Below are 15,339 nucleotides of genomic sequence, written 5' to 3'. Positions count from 1 at the left end.
CAATAATCTCATTCAACATGTCGCCCTTCGACTTGGACTGGCAATTTCCTTCATTGTGTCCTATGAGTCCGTGCTTGAAATAAAAATAGATAACTTCTCATACTCAACTGGAAGTCAGTCAAAGCATCCATCTGCCTTCTCATTTTTCACTTCTTTTACTAGTGGTTTGAAGATAGAGATTCTTACCTTGATTCTGAAATGTTTCTCCCATCGAACTATTTTTCCTTTCTTCAAATCATCATCACTAGGATCCAACACGATACCCACTTGGCTACTGAGAGAAATAACATTTGCGGTTGACCTTCGTTCTATCACCAGATTGAGAATTCTTACTTAAATATCCCAAGTTTCAATAACCAATCTATACTAGGTGCCAACACTGGAATTTTGCTCGATCTGCCACTTGAACCCCCAATTACCCCAAATTCCCGATCGGACCCTTTCGATCTTTCTGAAACATCTAAAAACCCAAGAAACCTGAATTTCAACTCAAAATCCCTCAAATCCATCGTTAAATTTGCATGATACCAATCCGATAACCCCCGATCAACAACAATCACACCTCAATCCTCAAACCATACACCAACATTAGACTTATGACATCCTGAAATACCTATTCGTAAAATTTCAACTCAAGATTTCTCCATTTACCCTCTCATCAAGCAAAGATTTCGTTCTGACGTCTCCCATTAGCCTAAACACTTGGAAGCCAAACTTCCATGATCTTAACACATCTAAACCGATCAAACCATATCATTGGATTCTAGTCACGCCCCAAACACCTACCTGTAAAATATCAGCCCAAAATACCCCCATTTGTCCCTCGATCACATACATATTTCGTTTCAAGGCTCCAAGTTGATCGAATCAAGCCCTTTTCAGATTTGCCTGATTTGGACTCATTTGGCTCAAAGTGACCTCATCAATCAACTCAAAATGTCCAAAAGCCTCACCCTACCAAATTTCAATAAAAAATACCCACGTTTACCCATACATCTAGAAAGATTCCATTTCAGTTAATCTTATTGGTCTACACACACAAAGCTCTTCTCAGTGATCAAACCCACCTCAACCCTTTGTTTTGACCCAAAATCTCAACCATCCATCTAGAATCCCGATTTGACCACCCTTGGACCAGGTGTGACCAAACTTTCCCAAAATTACAAAATTACCCCTCATCAAATTCCTAAAATGCCCTATCATGCCAAATTACCAAAATGCCTATTTACCCAAATTATCCAAAATAACCCTTCTTCTAAATTACCAAAATTACCCTTCAAATTTCCAAAATATACCATTGACCAAATTACCAAAATTACCCTTCCTCCAAATTGCTAAGGTACCCTCTAGACCAAATTTCCAAAATACCTTTGACCAATTTGCCAAAATTATCCTCCTTCCAAATTACCAAAATACCCATCACCAAATTCCCAAATCACTCCTTCCAAATTCCCAAAATAGCCCCTTAGACTATTTACCAAAATACCCTTGACATAATTCCTAATTTACCCATTTCTTCAAATCTCCCAAAATACTCCATCTAAAAATGCCCTTTTAACCAAAATTACCAAAATACCCTTATTCACCAAAATTACCCAACTATCTTTCTTAATCTATCCCTTTAAACCCCAAATCACCAAAATTGCCTCAAAGTTACCCGATTGCCCTTTTATCCCAAATTACCAATTTACCCCCCCAACCCAAATTCCCAAAATACCCTCCTTCCCAAATTACCCAAATACCACTCTAAATGAGTTCTTTCAAACCCTAATTGCCAAGTTACCCCAAACCCCCCATTCACTTTTAAGTTTCTTTGGAAATCCCTTCCCTCCTATTATAAATAGGAGGCACCCATCCCAAGGAGCAGGGGCTCGAAGGGAGAGGAGTTGTCTGGGTAGGGTGAGAGAGAGAGAGAGAGAGAGTAGCAAGAGAGGGCCCTTGAATAGAGAGGAGAGTTCAATGAACTGGTAAAGAGCTTCTCAGTCCAGAGGAATGATTTGAGAGAAAAAGAAAAAGAGAAGAGAGAGGACTTTTGGAGAGAAGGGAGAGCTCGTCCGAACTGAATAGATGGTTTGAGAGAGAGAGAGAGAGAGACGAGAGAGATTAGAAGAGAAGAAAAGCACGAAAGAGGAAGCTAAAGCTAGTTCATACAGAGGAGGAGGTGTTCTGAAGAACTGAACTGAGGGTTTGGATTTTTCAGCATGCGAAGCTTCTTCTACTCTGTCCTTCATCAAACACATCCCGCCATTAGTGTCTTGGGCATCATCAGCCGCTTCTTCAAAGTTGAACCAACGTTTCTTTGCCCCAAAACCACCCTCCAGGGAGATTAAACCCTAAAGATATCTCGTAGCATTGTCCATTCTTGCAAAGGTCACAAGAGGTAAAGATCGATTACCTCATGTTTGCAAGCTTCTACTCAAATGCGATTCAATATTTCAAATGCAGCTCCAGTATCATTTCGTCTATTCATCTTTTTATTCCACTACATTTTATTACTTGTGGTTGTTCTCTATTGGCATAATTTTGTTTCTTTCTTTTTGGGGTCTTGTATTCAAATCCGAACACGAGAGCTTGTGAATCCTCTAGATTCTGAGAGTGTGTTCTTCCTTTTTCTTAAACCATTCAGCTGAGTCTGAAGGTGGTGGCTCTGATAGAAAAGGGGTGAGGGAGCAATCACTCACCCTTTTGCTCAAATCTCTACGAAGGGAGCATCTTGTCGAGCTACTGGAGGGTCCGAGTCTCCAAATCAGATATTGATTTAAGAAAAGGATTTGGCATTCCCACTAACCAGAGGGATGTCTAACCCCTTCGCTCTCTCTCTCTTAACTTACCTAGATTTGTGTACCTTGTCCATGTTGAATGGTATGGAGTCACTATAAAATTCAAATTTATTTTTGAAATACAAATCCAGGAGGCCCACCATTCCCAGTTATTCATTCTGATGGGTGGAGACTCCGTCTAATCGAACATGAAGTGAACAGTAGGATCTTCCCAACATTCACACCAGGTGACCATTTTTGAAGAAGAAGAAGAGGATAGTCCCTAATAAGCCAAGGGCCTCTGTCTAGGAAGTCTTCGAGGTCAATTTCTCTATTAAAACTACTCTAGAAGACGTCCCCGCCTATGGACTCCACCTCGTAACCTTTTGGGGCTTTCCACAAACTTTTAATGCGCTCCACAACCCCAACAATGTTCAAAGGTTTATTGGTGAGAACTCGTGCGAAAAGGTCGAGCTTACATAACTCCCACCTTGGTAGAAACCCCACCATCGATTTACTTTACTTCACCAAAAGCTTTCACAACAGAAAAAACAAAGAAGGGAAGAACAACCCGATTAAAGAAATACAGATTAAAGAAGAAAACACAGCGGGGAAACCGCAAAAGATCGGGTGTCAAGCACTCCACACTCCTAAAAAAAATCGATGTACCGCAATTATACCTGTTCATGGGCCGGGCCGGGCTTGGGCCGAACTTTTATTCATCATTAATGGAAATACGTTAGGCCTGAGCCCGAGCCCAGACCGACCAATGGGCCTATAATTTGGGCCTGAGCCCGACCCTGATAAAAAGCCTGAAGCCCAAGCCCGAGTCCGAAGCCTAACCTAATAAAAAGAATTACAATTTTCCCTATTCAAATTACAATTAAAAATTCATACGGTTTTTTTTCCTATTTAAATGAACAATGGGCCTACAAGATGGTTTTTTTCCCTTTCTTTTACGTTTTTGATGATGCACAATCTGGCCGGTCTTAGCTGTTGATGATCATGCCTCTGAAATGAGTAACAGGGACCTGAAACGGGAGGAGAAGAGAAGCTCCGGGGAGAACCCGGCGTAAGGGCTCCGAAGCTCAAGTTAGAATCCTTCAAAGGCAAGAATAACCAGATAGCGCGAAAGTTAGCATACCTCATCCCTAGGGGGGTAGAAGCCTTTTATAACCACCTCGCGCACTCACTCCAAGGCCTTCGTTAGGTCGGGCAGAATTACTTCTGAACTCCTGCTAGTTCGGGTGTCATTTCCTCTGATCAGACAGAACCGCCACTGTTCCTTTTGTCGGAGCCGTCTCTGCGGCTAGTGACGACGGTTGCAGGTGGCGGTGGCAGGAAGCCGTTTGAAATGCGGCTGTCAGGCGTCAGATCCAAAATCAGTCAGGTACGCCGCCCTTGGATAAAGACGTCCTTGGTATCGGGTACGTCTGGCTGGCCTGGTGCTTTGGAAGTGAAGTGTTGGAGTGGCGAGCGAGGTGCCTTGAGTTCGGTTTGGAGTGTTCCGAGCTGCCACGGGTCAGCTCGGGTCAGCTTTGTGAGGCTTGGGGCCCAGTACAGTTCGTGCTCCTCGCAGGGAGCTCGGGTTCTCAGGAGGGAGCTCGCTCTTATCAGGGAGCTCGGGCTCCTAGTAGGGAGCTCGGATTTAGGGAGCTCGGACCTTTAACAGGGAGTTCGCTCTTAACAAGGAGCTCGGACTAAGTACAGCGGTCTGGAGTTCGGGCTCGGTAGTGAGTTTGTACTTGCTTCCGATGTTCGCTTTGGATGCTCTACTGTCCCGAGCTGCTTGCCTTTGCCACGTGTCGGGCGATCGCGAGGTCGGGCCAAATTTCCCTTCATCAATTGCCCCCCACTCCCTGTGACAACGGTTCCGTCTTGGCGCGGGGAGTTTGCAAGGTAGTGGGAGGGTTTTGGTCCGTGCTGAGCGCGCTTGCTCTAATTTGATTTTCAAAAAAAGGGCGCGCATTCGGAAGTCGTGACGGCAGTTGTTCGGGAGTTGCGTTGCAGACGCTTTTATTGCGAGGGGACGTGCGCCGTTACCCCGTCAGTTTCGGGAAGACGCGTGCCAACACCTGTCCTCTGACAAGACGTGCGCGACGTTCCGTCAGTCTCTCAAAGACGTGCGCTGATTGGTCTTGGAAGACGTGCGGCTTAGCGCGGCTGTGGGCCGTTGGATTGGCTTCGATCTAGGCCGTCGCTTTCCGTACGCTGTGGATATAAATAGTGCGCGGGGGGGGGGGGGGGGGGGGGGGCGTCCTTGCTATTGTTGTATATCTTGAGCTCGCGCCTTAAGTTTCAGCTCGCATCCAGGCTTTTTAGCTCGCGTCCCAGGGCTTCTTGCTTGTTCGAGTTCTCGCGGTCTGCTTCAGTCTTCTTCCCGGGTGAGTGTTCTTTGGAATCCCGTTCCGTTCCACGATGTCTGGTTTGGAGGGTTCAGACTGTTCAAGCGGGTCTGATGTGGGTTCTATGAACCAGTTTGCGTCCCACGGTAGTTTAAGTGAGCCCGATGTAGGTCCTGAGGAAGGGGTCGGGCCTACCACCCGAGGTGCTTCGGGTAGGTCGGCATCCACCTCCCGCCGTGGCCGGGTTGTAGATCAGTTCGGCCCTTCGACTATGACGCTTGAGGAACTTCAAACCCTCGTAGACTACTATAATTTGCCCAGTGAGTACGGTTATTTTATCCCTACGGGGAGCTTTCCTTGGGAACACGGTCCTGATGAGATGGTGATTTTCCGGGAACAGCTCACCGCGGGGTTGCGACTGCCCTTCCACCCTCTTCTTGTCGAGGTCCTAAACCACTTCGGTGTGACGGTTGGCCAGCTTCACCCGAACTCTATTAGGAACTTAGTGGGAACGATCTCTTTATTTTGCGACGAGAACTTCCCTCTGGATCTGGAGATTTTTTCTTCTATCTTAATGTTGAAAAAGCAAGTGGGTCCCCTTCCTGGGCATAGGCGGGCATACTACCTGTCCCCTCGCCCGGGCTTCAAGCTCTTACACGGACTCCCCAATAAGATCCCAGCGTGGAAGTGGGACTATTTCGGGGTGCGAAGTGCGATGGAGTGGCCGTTTCAGACCGGTTGGGGGGTGGCCGCTCCTGATTCCGGCATCACACTTGATGAGGAGAAGGCGAAGGGCCTCCGGCAATGGGTGCGGCTTGGGCTAGATTGTCAATAGTATCTGACGGAGGCCAAGCTTATTGCTGCGGGCCTGAGTTCGGGTAGGTTCTTTCCCTAGTGATCTTGTCTTGCTCTTCGCTTACGTCTTACTGATGCCGAACTCCTTTTTGTAGGTACAATGGATTCTCGAGGGTCCCGAGGTGCGCACTTGTTCGAGGGGATGAAGAGGAGAAAGCGGGTGGCCAAGCGAGCTCGCGCTGAGCCATCCCGAGCTGTGGAGCCCGAGGTGCCGGATTGTCCGGCAGAGGAGCCCGAGATGGTTCCTCCTATGCAGGGGCTGGCGGGGGCTCCTTATGCCGAAACCACACACACGGGGGCTCCCGCCTATTCCGAGTCCGCTCATATGCGAGCTGGGCCGTCAGGCTTGGAGGCCCCGGGGGACTTCAGGAGCGTGCTGTCGCCTGTGCATGCTCTTCAACGGAGTCTGGAGGCGATGTTTCCTGAGGAAGTTGTGGCATGGATTGAGCTCCCTCTGCACCAAGTGGCTTGCCGTGCCGTTACTCATGCCATGGTGGTAAGTGATCTTCTTTAGAGCTCGACTTCTATTTTTTCATTCGTTTCTCTGACCTCGTTTTCCTTTGATAGGTGAACTCCTCCATTCACGCCTTGGCGAACCAGGTGGAGAAATGCTCGCGGCAGGCGCGAGCTGCCGAGGAGAATGCTCGTACTGCTGATGCTGCTGCTCGCCGTGCGCGGTCTAGGCAGGCGAGGTCTCAGAGGGATGCCGAGGCCATGGGGGTGGTGGTGCAGCGCATGGCGGAAATGAAGCTGGACCTGGAGCACCAGGTCGAATATCTTCAGGAGGATATCAGGGAGAGGACTCAGATCTTCTCTCAAGGCATCGAAGACGCGAAGAAGGCTGTCAGCGATTACATTGCTTCGCCGGATTTCGATGACCTGATGGTAGACTCCTACAAGAGGGGTTTCAAGCTAAGTCGGTGGATGATCCGGAATACGTACCCCGACCTCGATACCAGCGCCATATCCACTTCGCGCATCACTCCGGAGATGGCTAATGCCGCGGATGCCGAACCAGACTCCGAGGGGGAGGCAGGTCCTTCGGGCGTTGTCGGAGAGGCTTCTGATAACGATGAAGTAGCCCCGGGCTTGTGAAATGAAATGAAATGAAATGTACACATCTGTTTTGAAATGAAATGTCTTTTTGTTCATGTACCGGTGTCTTCGAGCTATATTTTTTGCCGAACTGACCATTTCGGTCCCTCAGTTCGTTTTATGAAATGAATTCGGCGTACTTGCTTTGGTGGCCTACAGATAGTACCTTCTCAAGTTGACAACGTTCCATGCTCGGGGTACTTGTTTCCCTTCTAGGGTTCCGAGCTCGTACGCTCCCCCACCGAGTGTTTTCATTACTCTGTAGGGTCCTTCCCAGTTCAGTCCAAGTTTCCCTACGCTGGGTTCAGGCACCATGACCTTACGGAGAACCAGGTCACCGACGCGGAAGTTCCTCTTTTTTACTCGCGCATTGTAGTACCGAGCTACCTTTTGTTGGTAAGTCGCAGTTCGGATGTGCGCGAGGTCTCTCACTTCGTCCAGTAGGTCGAGGTTGGTGCGCAGCTCGCCCTCGTTTGTCCGTTCGTCGTACGCTTCTAGTCGTAACGTAGGCACTTCGATTTCCGCCGGGATCACTGCTTCGGTGCCATAGGTGAGGTTAAAGGGGGTCTCACCCGTGGCGGTCTTTTCCGTGGTTCGGAGTGCCCATAAAACACTTGGTAGTTCGTCTGCCCACAAACCTTTGGCTCGGTCCAATCGCGCTTTTAGTCCGCGGAGGATGACTCTGTTCATTACTTCTGTTTGGCCATTTGCCTGCGGGTGTGCGACCGATGTGAAGTTCTGACTAATTCCCATACTTCGGCACCATTCTTGGAACTTGATGTCTTCGAACTATTTGCCATTGTCGGAGATCAGTACCCGAGGTAGCCCGAAGCGACATACGATGTTCTTTCAAAAGAAGTTTTGTAAGTTTCGGGCCGTAACTATTGCCAGGGGTTCGGCTTCTATCCACTTTGTGAAATAATCTACTGCCACCACTAGGAATTTTCTCCCGCCTGTCGCTGGTGGGAATGGCCCCAGGAGGTCGATGCCCCATTGGGCGAAGGGCCATGGACTGGTGAGGTATTTGAGGTCGGCAGTGGGCTGGTGGTGGATGCTGGCATGCTTCTGACACTTGCTGCATTTTCTGACGAGCTCGATTGCCTCTGTCTTCATCGTTGACCAGTAGTATCCTTGTCAAAGTGCCTTTTGGGCGAGGGCTCTGCCCCCCAGGTGTCCGCCACACAAGCCTTCGTGGATGTCGCGGAGTACCAGCTCGGCTTCGGCTGGGCGCAAGCATCGCAGATAGGGGAGCGTGTAGGATCGTCGGTACAACCGTTCGTCTATCATGACGTATTTGGCTGCCTGGCGCTGCACCCTCTTGGCTGTGTTGCGGTCCGCAGGGAGGGTTCCGTCCAACAAGAAGCTCGCGAGTGGGTCGATCCAGCTCTACTCCGCTTCGGTGACGGGAGCGACCTCTCTTGCCCCACCGAGAATGCTGGGCCGAGGCAAGTCTTCTACGTACACGGTTCTCCTGGCGTTGTGGCTCGTGCTAGCCAGTCGGGACAGGGCGTCGGCCTCAGCATTCTCTGACCTCGGGATTTGCTTGATGAAGTGTGATTGGAAGTTGAGCAGAGCTTCCTTTACTTTTGCTAAGTACGCAACCATAGTGAGTTCGCGTGCTTCGTACTCGCCTGTAACTTGGTTGACCACGAGCTGGGAATCACTACAGATAACCATGTTCTTTGCCCCGACCTTGCGCGCTAGGTTTAGCCCGGCTATCAGTGCCTCGTACTCCGCCTCGTTGTTGGATGCCGCGAACTCAAAGCGTAGTGCGTATTCCAGTTTTGTTCCGCCTGGGCCGCGTAGCACTATTTCAGCCCCGTTGCCTTGTTGGTTCGAGGAGCCATCTACGTGAAGGATCCAGGGCTCCTCATCCCAGTTCGTGCTTGGTCTAACCAGGAGGGAAGCCACGCTGGCTGCTACTTCACGGGGCTCGGACTCGTTTGGCTTGAGAGCTCCGAGTTCGCCCGAATTGGGGACCTTGGGCTCGACCGGCTCAGGGGCTTCGGGGTTGAATGTGCACTCTGCGATAAAATTTGCCAAGGCTTGGGCCTTGATGCCAGTTCTTGGCTTGTACTGGAGATCGTACTCGCTGAGCTCGATGGACCACTTCGTCAGCCGGCCGGAAACCTCGGGTTTGAGTAAAACTTGCCTCAGAGGTTTGTCGGTCAGGACGATGACGGTGTGGGCCTGGAAGTACGGGCGGAGTTTCCGTGCTGCTACCACCAGGGCATACGCTAGCTTTTCTATCTGCGGGTACCTTGTCTCTGCTCCCTACAAGATTTTACTAACATAATATATGGGTCGTGGGACCCGGTCTGCCTCCTTTACTAGTACCGAATTGACCACCTCGTCGCTGGCCGAGAGGTATAGCTCTAAGACTTCGCCTTCCTCGGGCCGAGCTAAGGTTGGCACTTTGGCGAGGTAGCCTTTTAGCTCGTCAAACGCGAGCTGACAGTCTTGGGTCCATTCGAACCCTTTGCCTTTGATTGCTTTGAAGAAGGGTAGGCAGCGGTCTGCCGATTTGGACATGAAGCGGCTTAGGGCGGCTATGCGGCCGTTTAGCCTTTGGACTTCTTTTATTTTCCGAGGTGGTCTCATATCTAGGATGGCTTGTATTTTGTCTGGGTTGGCCTCGATGCCACGTCGATTGACAACGTAGCCCAGGAACTTGCCCGAGGTGATGCCAAAGACACATTTGTTGGGGTTTAATTTCATGTTATACTGACGCAGGATTTGGAAGACAGAATCTAAGTCTTGTATTAATTCTCGCGAAAACTGTGTTTTGACGACCATGTCGTCTACATAGCACTCTATCTTTGTGCCGATCAGGGGCCGAAACAGCCTATTTACAAGTCTTTGGAAGGTCGCCCCGGCGTTTTTTAACCCGAAGGGCATGACCTTGTAACAGTATATACCGAATTCGGTTATGAAGCTGGTTTTTTCCTCGTCGGACTGGTCCATCCGGATTTGGTTGTAGCCTGAGTAGGCATCCAAGAAACTTAGCAATTCGTGTCCCGAGGTCGCGTCCACTAGGCAGTCGATCCAAGGAAGGGGGAAGCAGTCTTTCGGGCAAGCTCGGTTCAGGTCGGTGTAGTCGACGCACATGCGCCACTTGCCGTTCGCCTTTTTCACCAGCACAGGGTTGGCCACCTAGCTCGGGTAATGGACTTCCCTTATGAAGTCTGGCGCGAGGAGCTTTTCGACTTCCTCGTTGACCGCTTTCCAGCGCTCCGGGGCTAAGTTCCGTTTCTTCTGTCTAACGGGTCTGACTAAAGGGTCAGTGTTAAGTTTGTGAGTTATAAGACTAGGGTCAATACCGGGCATATCGGCCGCGGACCATGCAAAAATATCTAAATTTTGGAGTAAAAAACTTACAAGTTCGGTTCGTAGGGGTTTCTTGACAGAAGCACCAATCTGGAGTGCGCGAGATGGGTCCGTAGGTGAGGTCGGGATCGCGACTGTCTCTTCTGTCGGCGAGGCTCGTTCTTCGCCTTGCTCCGTAGGCCGCTCCAGGTCGAGGTCGCCGGCCGGCTTGGACTTGCCCTTTAGGGCGGCGACGTAGCACTTGCGGGACTCGAGCTGGTCGCCCCGTACTACCCCCACACCGAAGTCCATAGGGAATTTCATTGCCAAATAATAGGTAGAGACCACCGCCCGCAGGATATGCGTGATTGGCCGTCCTATTATGGCGTTGTATGGGGAGGGGGTCGCGACCACCAGAAAATCGTGGTTGAGTCTGACCGCACAAGGCCACGTGCCGACTTCCACGGGCTCCGTTATCTTTCCAAGGGGCCTGACTTCCTCCCCGCTGAAGCCCACCAGGGGAGTGCTTGCAGGTTTTAGTTCGCTCCTTGGCAGCTGTAGCCGATCAAATGCCGACTTGAATAGGAGGTCTGCCGAGCTGCCTGAATCTACGAGCACGCACCTAACTTCGAAGTCGCTGATCCTGAGTTTAATGATGAGTGCGTCGTCGTGAGGGTAGCGAACTCCCCGCGCGTCGTCTTCTTTGAAGAGGATCGGCTCCTCGCTCTTCGGCCTCTTCGGGGGGTTCCGCTCCTCGAGGACCGCTTCGTGAACTGAGGTCCGAGCTGCCGCTGATGTGCACCCCGCCACCACTGAACCTCCCACAATTACATGGATGGTTCCCCGAACTGGCCTTTCTGTCGGAGGCTGTCGCTGCATCGGTTCGGCAGGCCTGCTGCTAGTCTCCGGGGCGTCTTTTAAGTGTTCGCTCGGCTGATCCGCTTTATTGCTATTATTGTTGTGTTGTACAAAGTTTCTTAAGTATCCGCGACGGATGAGCCCCTCTATCTCGTCTCGGAGGTTATTACATAGCTCGGTACTGTGACCGTGGTCCCTATGGAAACTACAATACAAATTCTTGTTTCTTTCGTTCGGATTTCCCTTTAGGCGAGGTGGCCATTTCACGAAGGGGGCGTCCTTGATCGTCATTAGGATCTCGGTCCGCCTTGTGTTTAGTGGTGTGTAATCCGTCCGAGCTGGCAGGGGAGCTCGGAATGACTGGTTCGGTTTCGGGTCCCGGGCCGGGTTTTTCTGGTCGACCGAGCTAGAGGGCTCGCCGTCCCTCTTTCTTTCTCGTTTCCGCCCTCAGTTCTTTGGTTGATTTCCTCCTCCGTCCTCATGAACTTGTCCGCGAGCTTGAGGAACTCGGCCACGGTCGCGGGCTGGTTAGCTACCATGTGCCACTTGAATTCCTTGTGCGTCACCCCTCTTTTTGCTGCGGCGAGCTGTACCGCGGGGTCTAACCGAGGTATCTGTAAGCATGCCTCGTTGAATCGTTTGATGTAGCCTCGTATGGGTTCTCCTTCCCTTTGGACTACTCCGAAGATGCTTTCCTCTGCTCTGGGGCACCGTTTGCTGGTAACAAAGTGTGCAGTGAAGACCTGCACGAACTGAGCCCAACACTTTATCGATCCGGAGGCTAGGTTCCTGTACCAAGTGCGGGCTACCCCCTTGAGGGTGGTGGTGAAGGCCACGCACATGCATGATTCGCTGGCCCTGGCAAGGTGCATTTGGGACTGGAAAGCGTCCACGTGGTCATTGGGGTCGAAGGATCCGTCGTACTTATCTAGGGGCGGGAGCTTGAAATCTCTAGGCAAGGGGACTGCCAGGAGTTCTGAGGCGAGGGGGGAAGGAACTGAGAGAATCGGGGCGATTCTTACCTCGTCCGAGCTCGTCTCGCCTTTGCCTCTGAGCTCGGATAAGACGCGGGTGGCGGTTCGTCGACTTCGACGGCGTCTTCGCTGCTGAGTGGGCCTTGTGCTGGCGCTGCTGGCCTCTGTGTTGCCGAGCTCGATGGGCTCGGAGTTCTGGTAGTCCGCTGCTGCCAGTGTGCCGAATCGGTTTCCCACCAGTGGGGACTCCGGTTTTGAGACCCGAGGTGCTGACCTCGCGGGCGAGGTTCCTGATCCGCCTGCGAGCCGCGAGGCGGGGATGACTTTTCTTTCTCTCCGGCCTGGGGACGAGGCCTGGCTGTTTGGGGGATTCTGGGGCCTGGAGGCCTTTCCTTGGTGAAGGCGCCCATCCTGCGGAGAGGCCTTTACTGGCTTCGGGGCAGGGTGGCGAGGTGGAAGTAGTGGTTGGTTCGGTGTCAGTTGGGGAAACTGCTGCTGATAGTGGTATTGGGAGAGGTTGTGCAACACTTGGTGTTGGTGAAGCTGGTGTTGCTGGAACTGCTGCATCTGGGCTTGCATTGCCCGCATGCATTGCATTAAGTCGTCCAACCGATTTTGGCTAGCTGCCAGGGGGACGGCGGTCGGTTCAGTGAAGGTAGTCTCGATGGGAAGAGGTAAGGAGATGTTTGCGGAGGGCAGGCTTACAGGTGCCACTGCTTGTGGCGTAGTCAGGTTGGGGATTCCATCCACCGTGAGGGGGATGGTGAACTGCCCAACACACACTACGGGGACTTGGAGCTGTTCCCCGGTGGTGTGTGTCTCTGTGCCGTGTCCGGCGTTGCTGGATGAGGCCATAAGTAATGAGTTTTTCAGAGAAGAAGGAAAGGGTATGAAAGTTTTGGAGGGAGGCTTTTTGAAGTGTATTTCCCACAGACGGCGCCAATTGATGATGCACAATCTAGCCGGTCTTAGCTGTTGATGATCTTGCCTCTCAAATGAGTAACAGGGACCTGAAATGGGAGGAGAAGAGAAGCTCCGGGGAGAACCCGGCGTAAGAGCTCCGAAGCTCAAGTTAGAATCCTTCAAAGGCAAGAATAACCAGATAGCACGAAAGTTAGCATACCTCATCCCTGGGGGGGTAGAAGCCTTTTATAACCACCTCGCGCACTCACTCCCAGGCCTCCATCAGGTCGGGCAGAATTACTTCTGAACTCCTGCCAGTTCGGGTGTCATTTCCTCTGGTCGGACAGAACCGCCACTGTTCCTTTTGTCGGAGCCGTCTCTGCGGCTAGTGACGACGGTTGCAGGTGGCGGTGGCAGGAAGCCGTTTGAAATGCGGCTGTCAGGCGTCAGATCCCAAATCAGTCAGGTACGCCGCCCTTGGATAAAGACGTCCTTGGTATCGGGTACGTCTGGCTGGCCTGGTGCTTTGGAAGTGAAGTGTTGGAGTGGTGAGCGAGGTGCCTTGAGTTCGGTTTGGAGTGTTCCGAGCTGCCACGGGTCAGCTCGGGTCAGCTTTGTGAGGCTTGGGGCCCAGTACGGTTCGTGCTCCTCGCAGGGAGCTCGGGTTCTCAGGAGGGAGCTCGCTCTTATTAGGGAGCTCGGGCTCCTAGTAGGGAGCTCGGATTTAGGGAGCTCGGGTTTTAGGGAGCTCGGACCTTTAACAGGGAGTTCGCTCTTAACAAGGAGCTCGGACTAAGTACAGCGGTCTGGAGTTCGGGCTCGGTAGTGAGTTTGGACTTGCTTCCGATGTTCGCTTTGGGTGCTCTACTGTCCCGAGCTGCTTGCCTTTGCCACATGTCGGGCGATCGCGAGGTCGGGCCAAATTTCCCTTCATTAGTTTTAAAACACAATTTTACATTCTTAAATCAAAAAATTTATTCAAATGGACATAATCACATAATTCATTTTAAGTCTAATTTTAGGTCGGGCCAGGCCAGGCTTGGGTCGGGCTATTTTGACAAAACCCGAGCCCGGCTCAGATTTATTGTGGGATGGACTTTTTGGCCTGAGTTTAAGCCCGCGGGCCTATAAACATGTTCAAGCCTGTTCGGGGACCGGGTCAGCCCGTTGGGCCACCCAACCCATGAACAGGTCTAACCGCAATAGGAGAATCTTTTATAAGTAGTATAGATTTGTATTTTACATATTTATATTTGTATTCTTTTCAAATTAGAAGGAGTACAAATGCAAATATGTAGAGCACAAAACCTTATGTTTTGTATTATTTTGTATGTATTTGCACTCTACATGTATTCGTACTCCTTCCAAATTGAGCCTTAGGGAACAATTCCAGGGTCTTTGATATTTTCTATGCTTGCAACTTGCCAAAGTCCTACGTCTTTCAACCTTCTCTCTTGTTGCAAATCTTAACAACAACAATTCTGTTTGCACCCAAAATGAAAGAGAGAATAATTTCTTGAAGATTGCTAATTTACTGTGTGATTGCACATAAAATGGCTTTAAAAATGAATCATTTTCCATAAAGTGAGTACTATGTGATTGCTAATTATAGAAAATTGGGAGTTGCCTCTCATTTTTTTCCATAAGATTGTGTTTGACTTGATAGAAAACAAAATAAAATCAAAAGCTTGAGGAAAAGTTTTTAAGGAATTTTGTGAAAATTTTAAAGGGAAAATCTATGATGCCAAAAAGACATTATACTAAAAAGGCTTTGACCAATCCCCCCCCCCCCAAACTTTGGTGAAAACCCATTTGTTGATTTAAAAACTTTCCTTCAATTTTGTGTTTATTTATTTTCTATAGGCTATGTTTGGTTTGAAGGAAAAAGTAGGGAAACTTATACAAGGTTTGTAAAGGTTTCCCTACCTTTCCTTTCCTTTTCCTACTTTTTCCTTCAAACCAAACACAGCATAAACAGATATATATATATATATATATATATATATATATATATATATATATATATGTATGTATCAAAACTGGTCCTACCATGTCAGCATAACTCTCTTTTGAAAGAAGCTATTTATCTATTTTCTCCATTTTTTGTATTTTTTCTTATTTTCTTTTGTTCTAAAAATATAAAACAGTAATCATTGCTTATCTTGATTAGATTAAACAACCAATGAGATACACTTTCCCACAATATAAATAATCTATTCTCCTAAAATTTCTCCTAAACTACCT

At 49.9% G+C, this 15,339-nt stretch overlaps 1 protein-coding gene across 2 annotated transcripts; it reads left to right on the top strand.

The window, feature by feature from the left end:
- The first annotated feature begins 1,873 nt into the window (after positions 1–1,873).
- Positions 1,874–7,358, top strand: LOC148790742 (uncharacterized). 2 transcript variants are annotated; one of them, XM_088890030.1, is made up of 3 exons: positions 1,874–2,380; positions 6,055–6,455; positions 6,527–7,358. In XM_088890030.1, the coding sequence occupies exons 2-3, from the start codon at positions 6,060–6,062 to the stop codon at positions 7,052–7,054; spliced, it is 924 nt and encodes a 307-aa protein (XP_088746156.1). In that variant the 5' UTR covers positions 1,874–2,380; positions 6,055–6,059; the 3' UTR covers positions 7,055–7,358. The 2 variants fall into 2 exon arrangements, with proteins under 2 accessions (XP_088746156.1, XP_088746157.1); XM_088890031.1 differs by lacking the exon at positions 1,874–2,380 and adding an exon at positions 5,021–5,982.
- Positions 7,359–15,339: the final 7,981 nt, after the last annotated feature.

The sequence above is a fragment of the Nelumbo nucifera genome, chromosome 6 (genome assembly GCF_055504915.1).
Source record: "Nelumbo nucifera cultivar China Antique chromosome 6, China Antique-T2T, whole genome shotgun sequence".
In the NCBI taxonomy this organism is placed as follows: domain Eukaryota; kingdom Viridiplantae; phylum Streptophyta; class Magnoliopsida; order Proteales; family Nelumbonaceae; genus Nelumbo; species Nelumbo nucifera.
This window is presented reverse-complemented; position numbering and strand designations above follow the sequence as displayed.

What these genes read in the sequence shown, in the direction of transcription:
- LOC148790742 (XM_088890030.1), top strand. Translation starts at nt 6,060, where the DNA reads ATGGATTCTCGAGGGTCCCGAGGTGCGCACTTGTTCGAGGGGATGAAG. An exon ending in CCGTTACTCATGCCATGGTG is followed by an intron (nt 6,456 to 6,526) that starts GTAAGTGATCTT and finishes TTCCTTTGATAG; the next exon opens with GTGAACTCCTCCATTCACGC.